Genomic DNA, 12,571 nt, shown 5'->3' on the forward strand with positions numbered 1-12,571 from the left:
AATGACCCCCATTGAATTTATATTTTAGTTACAGTTTTTTATTAAACCAAGGCATGAAATATGCAAATGATTGTAACAAACTACTATTAAACTAGAAAAAATATTGGTATATCACATATTTCAAATATTTTAATTATGCAACAATACAGTACCCAGGGCTTGGACTCCGTCCTCCCTTTCCCTTGGCTGGTGACCTGGAATGTTTGTTCCTTTTCTTCTTTTTCTTTCTGTATGTGCAAAATAATACATAATATAGAGTTACCATGGCAACAGCAAGAAACATCAACAACATCCAAAAACAAATGTTATGATGCCCTATCTAATACACCTGTTTATGTTTTGCTATATCAAACTGAATGCATAACACGAACAAATACAATGTGACAGGAAAAAAATTACATATTGTATAATGCTTAAGAGAGATACAAAAAAAACTGTTGATATTTTGACCTAAGACAAAGTTGAAGAGAGTTGGTAAAACTTTGACACATCAAGGCTTAGACTCATGAATCGGTGTCAATTTAATGGAAAAATTTTGAGCTGTCAACATTTACAAAACGGTTTACAAAAAGCTTAAAAAATAAGAAAGCTTATAATAAATAATCCATGTGATTCTCAAACAAAACTTATACAAGTAATGTTTTAATAAAGAATATATAGGGTAAAAATTGGTAAATGCATTTTATTTCGACACATCAAGAAAATCGACTAATTGAAGTTTGACACAAAAAAGTACTTATGTAAATAATCTAGAAAACTGTAGACAATGAACAATAGACTTAAGACCAATCCAAATAGCTCTCCCTTGACCTCTATGTGCTCTGGTAAGCTTAAATATTTATGTACATATAATTCCAAATGTTTGAAATCTGCCATAGAAGATATCTTATAAAATGATTATGTTTGACTCTCACCCTGCCTTTCTGCTTCGACTACGACTTCTGTCATCAGAGCTGTCTGATTCCGAACTGCTGACTCGTTGCTGTAATTACAAAACCCACAAATCATTTCCCACAGTGCAATATTAATTAGTCTAATAACTAGATGCATTTATCGCTTTCAAATTTTAAAAATTTATCTTTTTTAAGATTTTAACATACACATTTAAGCTAAATTATAACAAGAGCCACCGCCGGGCGGGGGCAACGCTCGACTTTTTACTTTTTCTAAACGCAAACATAGAAAGGTTTGAACATATATTGATGTTTCCTTTTTATAAATTTAGTTGGTCTGTCTTGTCACATTAGTTTTGTTTATATATTTTGTATATATATGAATAGAAACATTAAGCATATTTCTAAAAATAGCAACAGTACGCAATTTCTAAAAATAGCAACAATGACGCAATTTCTAAAAATAGGAACAATGACGCAATTTCTAAAAATAGAAAAAAATGACGCAATTACTAAAAATAGCAACAATGACGCAATTTCTAAAAATAGAAAAAATGACGCAATTTCTAAAAATAGAACAAAAATGACGCAATTTCTAAAAAAAGAAAAAAATGACGCAATTTCTAAAAATAGCAACAATGACGCAATTTCTAAAAATAGAAAAAAATGACGCAAACTCTAAAAATAGCAACAATGACACAATTTCTAAAAATAGAAAAAATGACGCAATTTCTAAAAATAGAAAAACATGATGCAATTTATAAAAATAGAAAAAAAATGAAGCAATTTCTAAAAATAGAAAAAATGACGCAATTTCTAAAAATAGAAAAACATGACGCAATTTCTAAAAATAGAAAAACATGATGCAATTTCTAAAAATAGAAAAAAAATGACGCAATTTCTAAAAATAGAAAAACATGACGCAATTTCTAAAAATAGAACAAAAATGACGCAATTTCTAAAAATAGAAAAAAATGACGCAAATTCTAAAAATAGCAACAATGACGCAATTTCTAAAAATAGAAAAAAATGACGCAAATTCTAAAAATAGCAACAATGACGCAATTTCTAAAAATAGAAAAAATGACGCAATTTCTAAAAATAGAAAAACATGACGCAATTATATACATGTATATATATATATATATTTGATATATATATATATATTTGATATATATATATATATATATTGATATATATATATATATATCTATATATGTATATATATATATATATATATTTGATATATATATATATTTGATATATATATATTTATCGCATATATGTATATATATATACACACACATTTATATATATATATATATATATAATACATATACTATACATACACACACACCAATAAATGCACAATCTGAGAAAATTCAGTAATATAACCTTCAAGGTCAAGGTCATTAAAGAGCCCAAGCAAATTTGGGTTTGATAAACAACAAGGTCTGGTCCTTAAGAATGTTCTGTTATGATATGAAGTTTATCCCTTCAAAAATAGCAAAGTTACAGTCAGTTACTGCCCAAAACAATGAAAATTTCAATAATTTGACCTTCAAAGGCAATGTCATTAATGAGTGAAGGTCAAGGTCTTTCGGTATATTTTAACAGTTATCTTTGAAGATTATTATGTTCAAGTTTGAAGACAATCCATTCAAAAATAACAAAGTTACAGCCAATAATAGCCAAAAAAAAATGAAAATTTCAAATAATTTGACCTTCAAAGTCAAGGTCATTGATGAGTGAATGTCAAGGTCTGACTGGTTATTTTTAAGGGATATCCTTGAAGATTATTATGTTCAAGTTTGAAGACAATCCATTCAAAAAATAACAAAGTAACAGCCAATAACAGCATGAACAAGCAAAAATTGGACTTTTAACCTTGAAGGTCAAGGTCATTTATGGATGAAGGTCAAGGTTAGTGTGGTCTACTGAAAGGTCTTGTCCCAAGGGTTGTTGTGGCCAAGTATGAAGACAATACACCAAGAAATAAAAAAGTTATGATCCAGGTACAAGTTTTCGGACGGCAACGGCAACTGAGACGGCAACGGCAACGCCGACCTGACTATAACAATACCTCTACTTTTTTTTTCCAAAAAAAAAAAAGTCGAGCTAAAAATAGATCTGAGTTTATTTAAACCCCTCTCTCAAGCGGCTACCTGAAATTAACATGTACTGTTGTAATTTGAGGTAAAAATTTAATGGTTGTTACAATATACTCAGAACCAGTGATCTCTGGCTCAATTTAGGATTGAAAATAAGATGAAATAAATTGGTTCTTTGAGAAATTGGCCGTACTAGCGAATTGGTTGTGAAAACAAGGTGATTGTAAGGCGTGCCACTGCTAATAATCAATGCTTCTATTTGCTCAGATAATTCCCAACTTCTGAATTCCGGAAACTTCCAAAATCTAAACTTTTTGGCTAGTCCCACAGGTGTTCGATTTTCAGAAATTACACTGTACAAGTAAAATACAAAATAAAATGACATATTTTTGCTTATAATACCATTAGTTGTTGTCTCATCAATTTTTTCTCTATGATAAAGTTTTCCCTCGCTGGATCTTCCTCGTCCTCGAGACGGCTCAGTTCTCGCTGTAACTGTTGACGTCTCTTTTCTAGCTCTAGTTCTTTCTTAAAGTCAAGATCTGAAATTGTCAAAATTTACATTGATATACTAAGTAAACATTTAACTATTTTCCCATGCAGACTACAGGTACCATAAAAATTGTAAATGCTTTCAGTTCTATTAAAACTACCGGGCCAGAATTAAAAATATGTTTGTTTGCTGTCTCCCTACCTACCCATAAAAAAGAGGTCTGCCCAAAAGTTTTTATTGCCTCCTGAGCAAGAAATTTTTTATTAATTATCCCCACTCATTCAACTCACATAAACCAACCAGTTTGTTAACAGAATAGTACTTTGATATGGAAAACAGAAGATAGAAAATATAAATCAGAAGGTTTAAACACTGTTTATAGCATTTTACTTTCTCATGAGAAATATAAGGATAACTATGTACAATTTTTAGAATAAAAAATATTCTGCCTACCTACCTACCCAAACTCACAAAGCAAGATAGGGAGACAGCAAACAAGGAATATTTTTAATTTGGCCCCGGTACCTTGCAACATTTATTTTCGCCAAAATCTTAAATTCACAAAGTGACTTTAGTCAGTGAAATTTAATCCCCAATGAAAATTTCTGATTTCATGATATCCATGTCCTTAATTCAATGCTATTTTTGTTATATTTGTTATATTCTATTTTGTATTAGAATAGAGGTTTTAAAAAAGCTGAATTGAAGAGTATATAAAAACTTAGACTGTAAAAACTGCCAATGGTGTCAAATCATGGTCATTCAAGGGTTACTATACATTCAAAATATATGAGATTTCACTGTGGTCCACAAAGTCAACTTGATAATACATATCAATAAAAACTAAAATTTTATTTTTACCATCTCCAGACCACTGACTAGGTGACTCCGAATCACTTCCGACCATTCCTTTCTTTTTAATGATCGCCGATTTCAAAGCCGCAATTTTGTCTTTCTTTGACCTGCTTCTGCTACGTTCGACTGAATCATCGGAATCGCTTTTATCACCACCTTTGTGTTTCTTTTGTTTCACTCTTAGCCGCAAATCTTCCTGACCTTCATCCTCACGTCTCCTTTAAATTGTATAAAAATGATTGAAAATTATAATATGTAAATAATATTATTCAAAATTCATTAATTTTTTCCATTCACTTCTTACAGATCTAACAGGTGTGGGTATAAATATATATATAAAAAAAACAAGTATCAAAAGTGAAATTTGAGAATCACTTGAAAGAAATGTTTTGTGGCCGAGTTGAAAGTCATTTAGTCATAACAACATTGTAAAGGTATTATGCAGACTTTCCATTTTCACAGAAGATGGCAGAAGATGCAATCACATCTACCTGAGTAGAAACACAACCTGGCACAAGTTAGCAAAATAGATTCACCACATGAAAGAATCCATAACCCTGGTAGGATTTGAACCAACAATATTGAGTGGTAATTGATATAACAGCCATCGAAAAATATTTTAAAAATCACTCGTCCTGCAGGATGAGTAGCTTCTAAATCCAATGTGCAGGCAACATTTTTCTACTTTTCTTCAATCAAGTTCTCTTAAATTCTACTTGTAATTACGAGCTGACAAGTGGAATTTTCAATCTCTTTTTTAATAGACTTGTCCAGCTCCTATTTCTAGAACTATCTATTATCAATATTAGGGGTATCATGAAGAAATTTTTTTTTTAAGTTGATCAGCCAACAGAATAGAGCCTCGTCAATCTGCATGGATATTCCAGCTGGCCTGGCTCTGTACTATGACTCTGTGCAATGGCTTATCACTTTCAGTTAGTTATAGCAGGTTAAAGGTTTAAATACAATAATTACCCTTTGTGCTTTGATGATGAAGTGTATGGTCCATGAAGAAACTTGCATTTATTTCCATATGGACAGGAGCCCGTGCTGACCCAATTACGACATCTCTGCACATATTCATCACGCTGTATCAATATAATGGTTATAACAAGATTGCATTTGAGAAAAATGCTATGCCACCGCATTAATACAACACTAAATAGTAGTGTAGGAACAGGTTTTCTTTGTTTCTATACAATTTTGAAGATTGTCATAATGCATAGATCCCTGACCTATCTAATTCTTATTATCAGATTAGTGGTTAAATCTGTTGTTAACTCAATAAAAGATCAGAGTAGGAATATATCAATGCACTTGAGTCTAGTGAATTTGGTGGTGAAGGTCATATTTCACACAGCCTAAATTTCATGACTACATCAAAGGACAAAATAGTAAGACACTTTGTCAAAAATCTAGGTCAGCTGAAATCAAAGTTCACTTAACATCTTAATCTGTACACATGGTTCAAATTTCATAGCTGTACATCAAAGGACAAGAAAGTAGGTCACATCATCAAAATCTAGTTCACCTGATATCAAAGTTCAATTTTACAACTAAAACTGTGCACATGGTCAAAATTTCATTGCTGTACATTAAAGGACAAGAAAGTAGGTCACTGCCCCCTTGGGCAAGGCAAAATTTTGGACCCAAGGGTTTAATTCAAAACAATCTTGATACAGGTCCACCAAACAACATTTCAAGTCAAATATCTAAGCTGTAGCTTTCTCCTATTCAGAAAAGATTTGTTTTATTTTCTGTTTTTACTATGTGAACATAATGAGAATCACTGCCCCTGGGCAGGGCCAATTTTAACACTAGGGGCATTATTAAAACAACTTTAGTAGAGAACCCATAGAATATATTATATAGCAAACATCAAAGCTCTATGCCTTGTACCTTCAGACAAAAATATTTCTTTTCTTTTTTTTTACTATATGTACATAGTAAAAATCAATGACTCCTGGGGGTGGGGCTAATTTTGACCTCAGGGCTATAATGTGTACAATCTTGCTAGAGGTTCACTACATAATGTTTCATGCAAAATATCTTAACTCTAGCCTTTGTAAATTTAGAGAAGATGATTTTTAAAGTTTTTACTATATACATATAAGGAAAACCTATGGCCCATGGGGCGGGGCTAATTTTGACACAAGAGGCAAAATTTGAACAACTTTGGTAGAGTACCTATAGATGATATCATTTAACAAATATTCAAGCTCTAAGCCTTCAGACAATAAGATTTTTTTATTTTTTACTATATGTATATATTGAAAATCAATGACCCCGGGGCAGGGGCAATTTTGACCCCAGGGCTATAATTTGAACAATCTTGCTAGAAGTTCACTTCACAATGTTTCATGCAAAATATCTAACCTCTAGCATTTGCTAGAAGAAATTTTTTTACTATAAAGTTTTTTCTATATACATATAAGGAAAACCAATGACCCCAGGGGCAGGGCCGATTTTGACCCCAGGGCTATAATTTGAACAAACTGAGTAGAGGTCTACCAGACAATGCCTTATGCAAAATATCTAAGCTCTAGGCCTTTTGGGTCTTTACAAGAAGGTATTTTAAGTTTTTACTATATGTACATATAGTGAAAATCAATGACCCCCGGGGCGGAGCTGATTTTGACCCCAGGGCTATAATTTGAACAATTTTGGTAAGGGTCTATCAGACAATGCCTTATGCAAAATATCTAAGCTCTAGGCCTTTTGGGTCTTTACAAGAAGTTATTTTAAGTTTTTACTATATGTACATATAGTGAAAATCAATGACCCCCGGGGCGGGGCCGATTTTGACCCCAGGGTTATTATTTGAAATAATCTTGGTAGAGGTCTACCAGACAATGCCTTATGCAAAATATCTAAGCTCTAGGCCTTTTGGGTCTTTACAAGAAGTTATTTTAAGTTTTTACTATATGTACATATAGTGAAAATCAATGACCCCCGGGGCGGGGCCGATTTTGACCCCATGGTTATAATTTGAACAATCTTGGTAGAGGTCTACAAGACAATGCCTTATGCAAAATATCTAAGCTCTAGGCCTTTTGAGTCTTTACAAGAAGATTTTTTAAATTTATTCTTATAATTCCTTTTGGTTGCCATGGCAACCAGATTTCTGCATGGAATGAAATTCTTTGAACAACTTTGGAAGCCCTTCACCCAAGGATCAATCCTGCCAAGTTTGGTTGAAATTGGACAAGTGGTTTTTCACAAGAAGATTTTTTAAGTTCACTATATAATCTATATAACACACACACACACACACAAACAAACACACAGGTGAATCGCTATATGCCACCGCATCGCAGATGCTGCGGTGGCATAAAAAGACATTTGCAAATACATATTTATACTCAGGCAAATGAATGACAAAATATTAGATTTATCATATTTACTCAAATCACTTTAAAATGGAGTTTTTAAAAGTCCAAGCGTGTTTTTTTTTCTGTATAAATACTATATAATCTGACTATGACAGGTAAATTAATAAATTATAAAATAAATCTACATAATTTTATGTTGAACGAAATGAAGACGCAGACAGAATCAATAAGTAGTTTTAAAACAAGTCATTTGACAATAAAAAACCTTGGAAGTTAAAAAACAGATATTGTGAATATTGTAAGATTAAAACAAGTCTAAGTCGCTCATTTGACAGGTCCTTTTTCATTCCTGTAGTTCACTGTGATAACCATTGTGATATCTAAATGCTCTAACCTTACCCACGTGGGTCAGGTTAGGAAACCAACATTTTTTTCTTTATATGCAGAAAATGTTGTTCCCTAGACTGCTAACTGTATTCATTTAATGGACATTTAACATTTATAGAATATTGAAAGAACAATTCAAATCGAAGATATGAAAATTTGGCCTGTGTCTCCCTTTGAAACAAGGAGTGTTCATGAGACATTAAAAAATTATTTTGCACTTTATGCGAACCATTTACAAAAATCTACCAAATATATAACTACATCATTATGAGAATATTATGCTTGCATACATTTCTTGCAAATAGTAAAAGGCAATAATGAATTCAGTAACATACCTGCATTGATTGTTTATATGCAATGTGCTATTCATTTGTCCATTTATTATTCTTATTTTGAAATATTGCATGTGCGCAACAATATCAAACAAGAGCACCGCTAGGAGGAGCATTATATGCCCGAAAGTAAGGATGAAGCATTTGTAAAACATAGGAAGTAAATACAGTATTACCATCCTCCTATATAGCTGAAGAACCATCATATATAAACAGTTGCTGTTTTCAAAGCACCACCATCAATTTGTTATCTTGTAAGTAAAAATGCTGACTTTGACCTTTGACCTTGTGACCCCAAAATCAATAGGGGTCTTCTTTCCAATATGGACAATCATCCTATGAAATTTGAATACTGTGTAAGTATGCTCCGGAAACCATTTTCAGTTTTAGGGTCATAGTGACCTTGACCTTTAACCTTGTGACCCCAAAATCAATAGGGGTCTTCTACCCAATATGGACAATCATCCTATGAAGTTTGAATACTGTGGGCCAAATGGAACTTAAGTTATGCTTCGGAAACCAAATTGCTAACGGACGGACAGACGGACATACTCACAAAATGGTACTTATGTGACTTTTCCTTTGATCATTTTGGCCATTTTTAGTCACACAAGGCTTTAAAAAAAGACACACAAGTAAAAACGTAATGAATAGGATCAAAGAGAATCTACTGTTACCCATTGTTCTCCAAGTTACACAAGTACCTCTGGGTTCGTATGGATGGACAGACAGACAGACGGACGGACGGACAGACCCCAGGGGTATTACATAACATGTCCGAAATTTTTTCTGGCATATAACAAACTTGCAATACAATTTATGCATTTGTTAAATAAGCAAGCAATTATCATAGTATTGCAAGCAATCCATAAGTCCCCTACCGGTAAGAGCCCAAGCAACATTCTGAAGGGCCATTGGCCATTCACTTAGGTTCCTATTTTAAGTAAATTTGTTGAAAAAGTTCTTTAAAAGTGATCACAGGAAACAGTTTTTATGTACAGACAGACGGACTGAAGGACACTCTAAAGTTATTTTTTTAAACATCCCTGTTTATCAAAATATAACATTTTTAAAATCCTATCATGATGAAGAAGTTGGAGTAAAAATTACCAATTTCTCAAAAAAAAGTCTAAGTTCAAAAGGGGCATAATTCTGGAAATAGTCTTGCTAGAGTATTGAACACTCACAAATGTTGAGTGACAATAAGAAACATTTATATGAAGTTTGAAGTAGATACATTCAAAAAAAGAAGTTATTAAAAAAAACAATGTTTTTTTCATGAAAATTTTAAGTTCAAGGGAGGTAATTCTGATAATTTTGTGCTAGAAGTTGTAAACCTTGTCACATATGACGTGGTTGATGACAAGCAACTTATATTTAAAGTTTGAAGAAAATACCTTAAGAAATAAAGAACTTATAGTGAAAAAACTTAAAAACTAGAATCAGAAATCTTGAAATTCAGTCTATTTGTTGCCATAGCAACCAGAATTTTAACATTGGAAGATAAAAAAAGATGTGCATAATTTCCATACTGCCATCTACCCATATGTCAAGTTTCATAAACATATTTTCAGTACTTTTTGTGTTATCACTGGATCCAGGTTATGTGTAAAGTTTGCCATATTTTCAGTCTATTTGTTGCCATACAACCAGAATTTTCAACATAGGAAGAGAAGAAAATGACGTGCATAATCTCCATACTGCCATCTATCCATATATCAAGTTTCATAAAAATATTTTCAGTACTTTTTGCGTTATCGCGAGATCCAGGTTATGTGTAAAATTTGCCATATTTTCAGTCTATTTGTTGCCATAGCAACCAGAATTTTCAACATAGGAAGAAAAGAAAAAGATGTGCATAATCTCCATACTGCCATCTATCCATATATCAAGTTTCATTAAAATATTTTCAGTACTTTTTGCGTTATCGCGGGATCCAGTTTTGTGGACGGACGGACTGACGGACGGACGGACTGACGGATGGACAGACGGACGGAGGGTAAACCTATAGTCCCCTCTGGTAAACCTGTAGGGGACTAATTATATATCTAAAAACTTTCAAATACTTCTTTGACATTGTATGGAGTAGTTCCATTGGTCTGAGGTTTTCAAATGACCAATGAAAATACTTTGTACAAAAATAAAAGGGGTGCAATCTGCTACACCAGTTTTTTTCATTATTTGACATATCGGAAAAAAAGGTTTGTTATATGCGGAAAATTCCGAGCGGGGGCAAAGGCCCCGCGTGTGCTGTAGCACTCTTTGATAACATGTATGACGCGTATCAATGCAAATGAAATCAAATTAAAAGTAAATGAAAATTTCAAAAAAATATATATCCTATACTTAATGAGCTGTGAAAAAATCATTAGTTAACTGGGCGCCGCCATTTTGAAATCCTTTTGAGCTAAATATAGATTTCAGAGCACTTTTAGTGAGCGTCTACATAATTTAGACTATTGCTAGCAGACGCATGCTAAATAACACTTCCGGTGAAAGAATGATGTGCAAAATCAGAAAGTAAACATGCATTTCATTGATAATTACTATAGTAACGATAATAAATATAAAAAGTTACTTTAACATAATTATCCTTTTTGATAAATTAGCCCATTAAAAAACAACGTTAAAACAACAACTGTGATTAGAGATTAACGAAAATGGCGGACGGGATTTTCCAAACGCAGAAGCATGTGCAGTGGTCCCCCTTTACGTTTGTAGATTAATGGAATGGTCCGAGCGTCCGATGATAGGTTGAACACCACCAATTTATTCTTTTGTTTAAAGAAAGATCTCTAAACATGTTATGCTAAAATCATAATTCATAAGAGCTTTCTGCGCCATAGGTAGCACCTAATTTCATATTAGTTTCATATGATGATTCCATACTATTAAAGCAAGCTTTACGGTAACGCGAGTACCTGCTAAGTGATGGTTTTGAAAACTTTCGTCCGAAGTACCGAATTGGAAACTTTGCAACTTTTTAAATTACAAGATAACGATAAAAGCCGATGTACTCTGATTGAAAACGGAAGCGTTGACTGGTGTCCTGCGCACTTATATAGGAACCATAATAGAAAGGAAGAACCAGAATAAACGGAAGCAGTGTATAAAATACCGAATGACAATTTTAAAACGGAAAATGTAAAATAAAAATGAACGATTATTTTAAACTCTTACGGTAAAAGAAAATCGAGCTCGCTTTGATTATTTGCCTTTTTCATATTATGTAGAAATATCTCTCGAAATAAACACCACATTGTGATTGTGGTGTATATTAACTACAAATCATACGCAAAAAACAGCAAAAAATCTACTGTCTGGGGTGTTTTCAGTGTAAAAAAATATCTTTTAGAAAAAAAGTCTCACATCAGAATCAGAATCGTCGTAACTTCCAACTTGTCGTCGGACAGCTCCAGGACCGAGTCTTTCAAACACGCTGGGTTTTTTCCTATCATCAGACGATCCACTTACAGGATCAACTGTCACCTTTCGCTTTATTTTACTCATTTTTGTGTTTTACATGAAATGATTTTTCAAAACTCGGCCATGATGCCGGTGCGATAAATTATACTTTTACGTTGTGAAAAATGATATTTCAGCGAACTGTCATAAAGCAGCGGTATGGCCGTTGATGGCTACCGAAAATTAGATATTTTCGCGAAAATAAGACCGAGGCCGAAAATAAGGTCAATTGTTAAAATAACCTCTTTACGAAAATAAGATATGTATGGGGAAAAATCAAAGCACAGAAGGCGCTGAATTTGTTTGGGAAAGGTGAAGGTTGTGAGATTATAACCAATTTGTTTTTGTATAGTGCCACCAATGCTGTTTAATTCAAGTGTAAAATGTGTTAATTTTCTTTAAACCCTATATTTATGCTAGCTGAGTCTTTGTTGTATGATCTGTATGCTTTGTTCATATTAAAACTCCTTATTCCCCATTCCATTAGGCTGTGCATGCAACTTAATTTTAGTTAACTTTGTTTGTTACCCTGAATGTGCTTTATCTTGTTTCTTTTTTATGCTGTATTAGTTCTATCATAAATTTTTATGCACTTTTATAAGTAAGTTTTATTTAATCTATTTATTTATTTATTTATTTATTTATTTTTTAGGAATCCTCCAATTACGTATTTATAAATTGTAGATGTTAACTTAAAACTATT

General features: G+C 32.6%; 1 protein-coding gene across 1 annotated transcript; it reads right to left on the bottom strand.

Moving 5' to 3' along the window:
• Window positions 1-152: 152 nt before the first annotated feature.
• On the bottom strand, window positions 153-11,994 carry LOC132737487 (zinc finger CCCH domain-containing protein 13-like; the record flags this gene model as incomplete). The annotated part of the gene is made up of 6 exons (XM_060724780.1): window positions 11,773-11,994; window positions 5,328-5,440; window positions 4,359-4,570; window positions 3,407-3,546; window positions 915-982; window positions 153-227 (listed from the first exon to the last, which is right to left on the bottom strand). Coding segments are annotated over exons 1-6 (749 nt in total), but the record flags the coding sequence as incomplete, so codon positions are not given.
• Window positions 11,995-12,571: the final 577 nt, after the last annotated feature.

The sequence above is a fragment of the Ruditapes philippinarum genome, unplaced genomic scaffold, assembly GCF_026571515.1.
Source record: "Ruditapes philippinarum isolate M1 unplaced genomic scaffold, ASM2657151v2 ctg13320_1_1_1_1, whole genome shotgun sequence".
Lineage (NCBI taxonomy): Eukaryota > Metazoa > Mollusca > Bivalvia > Venerida > Veneridae > Ruditapes > Ruditapes philippinarum.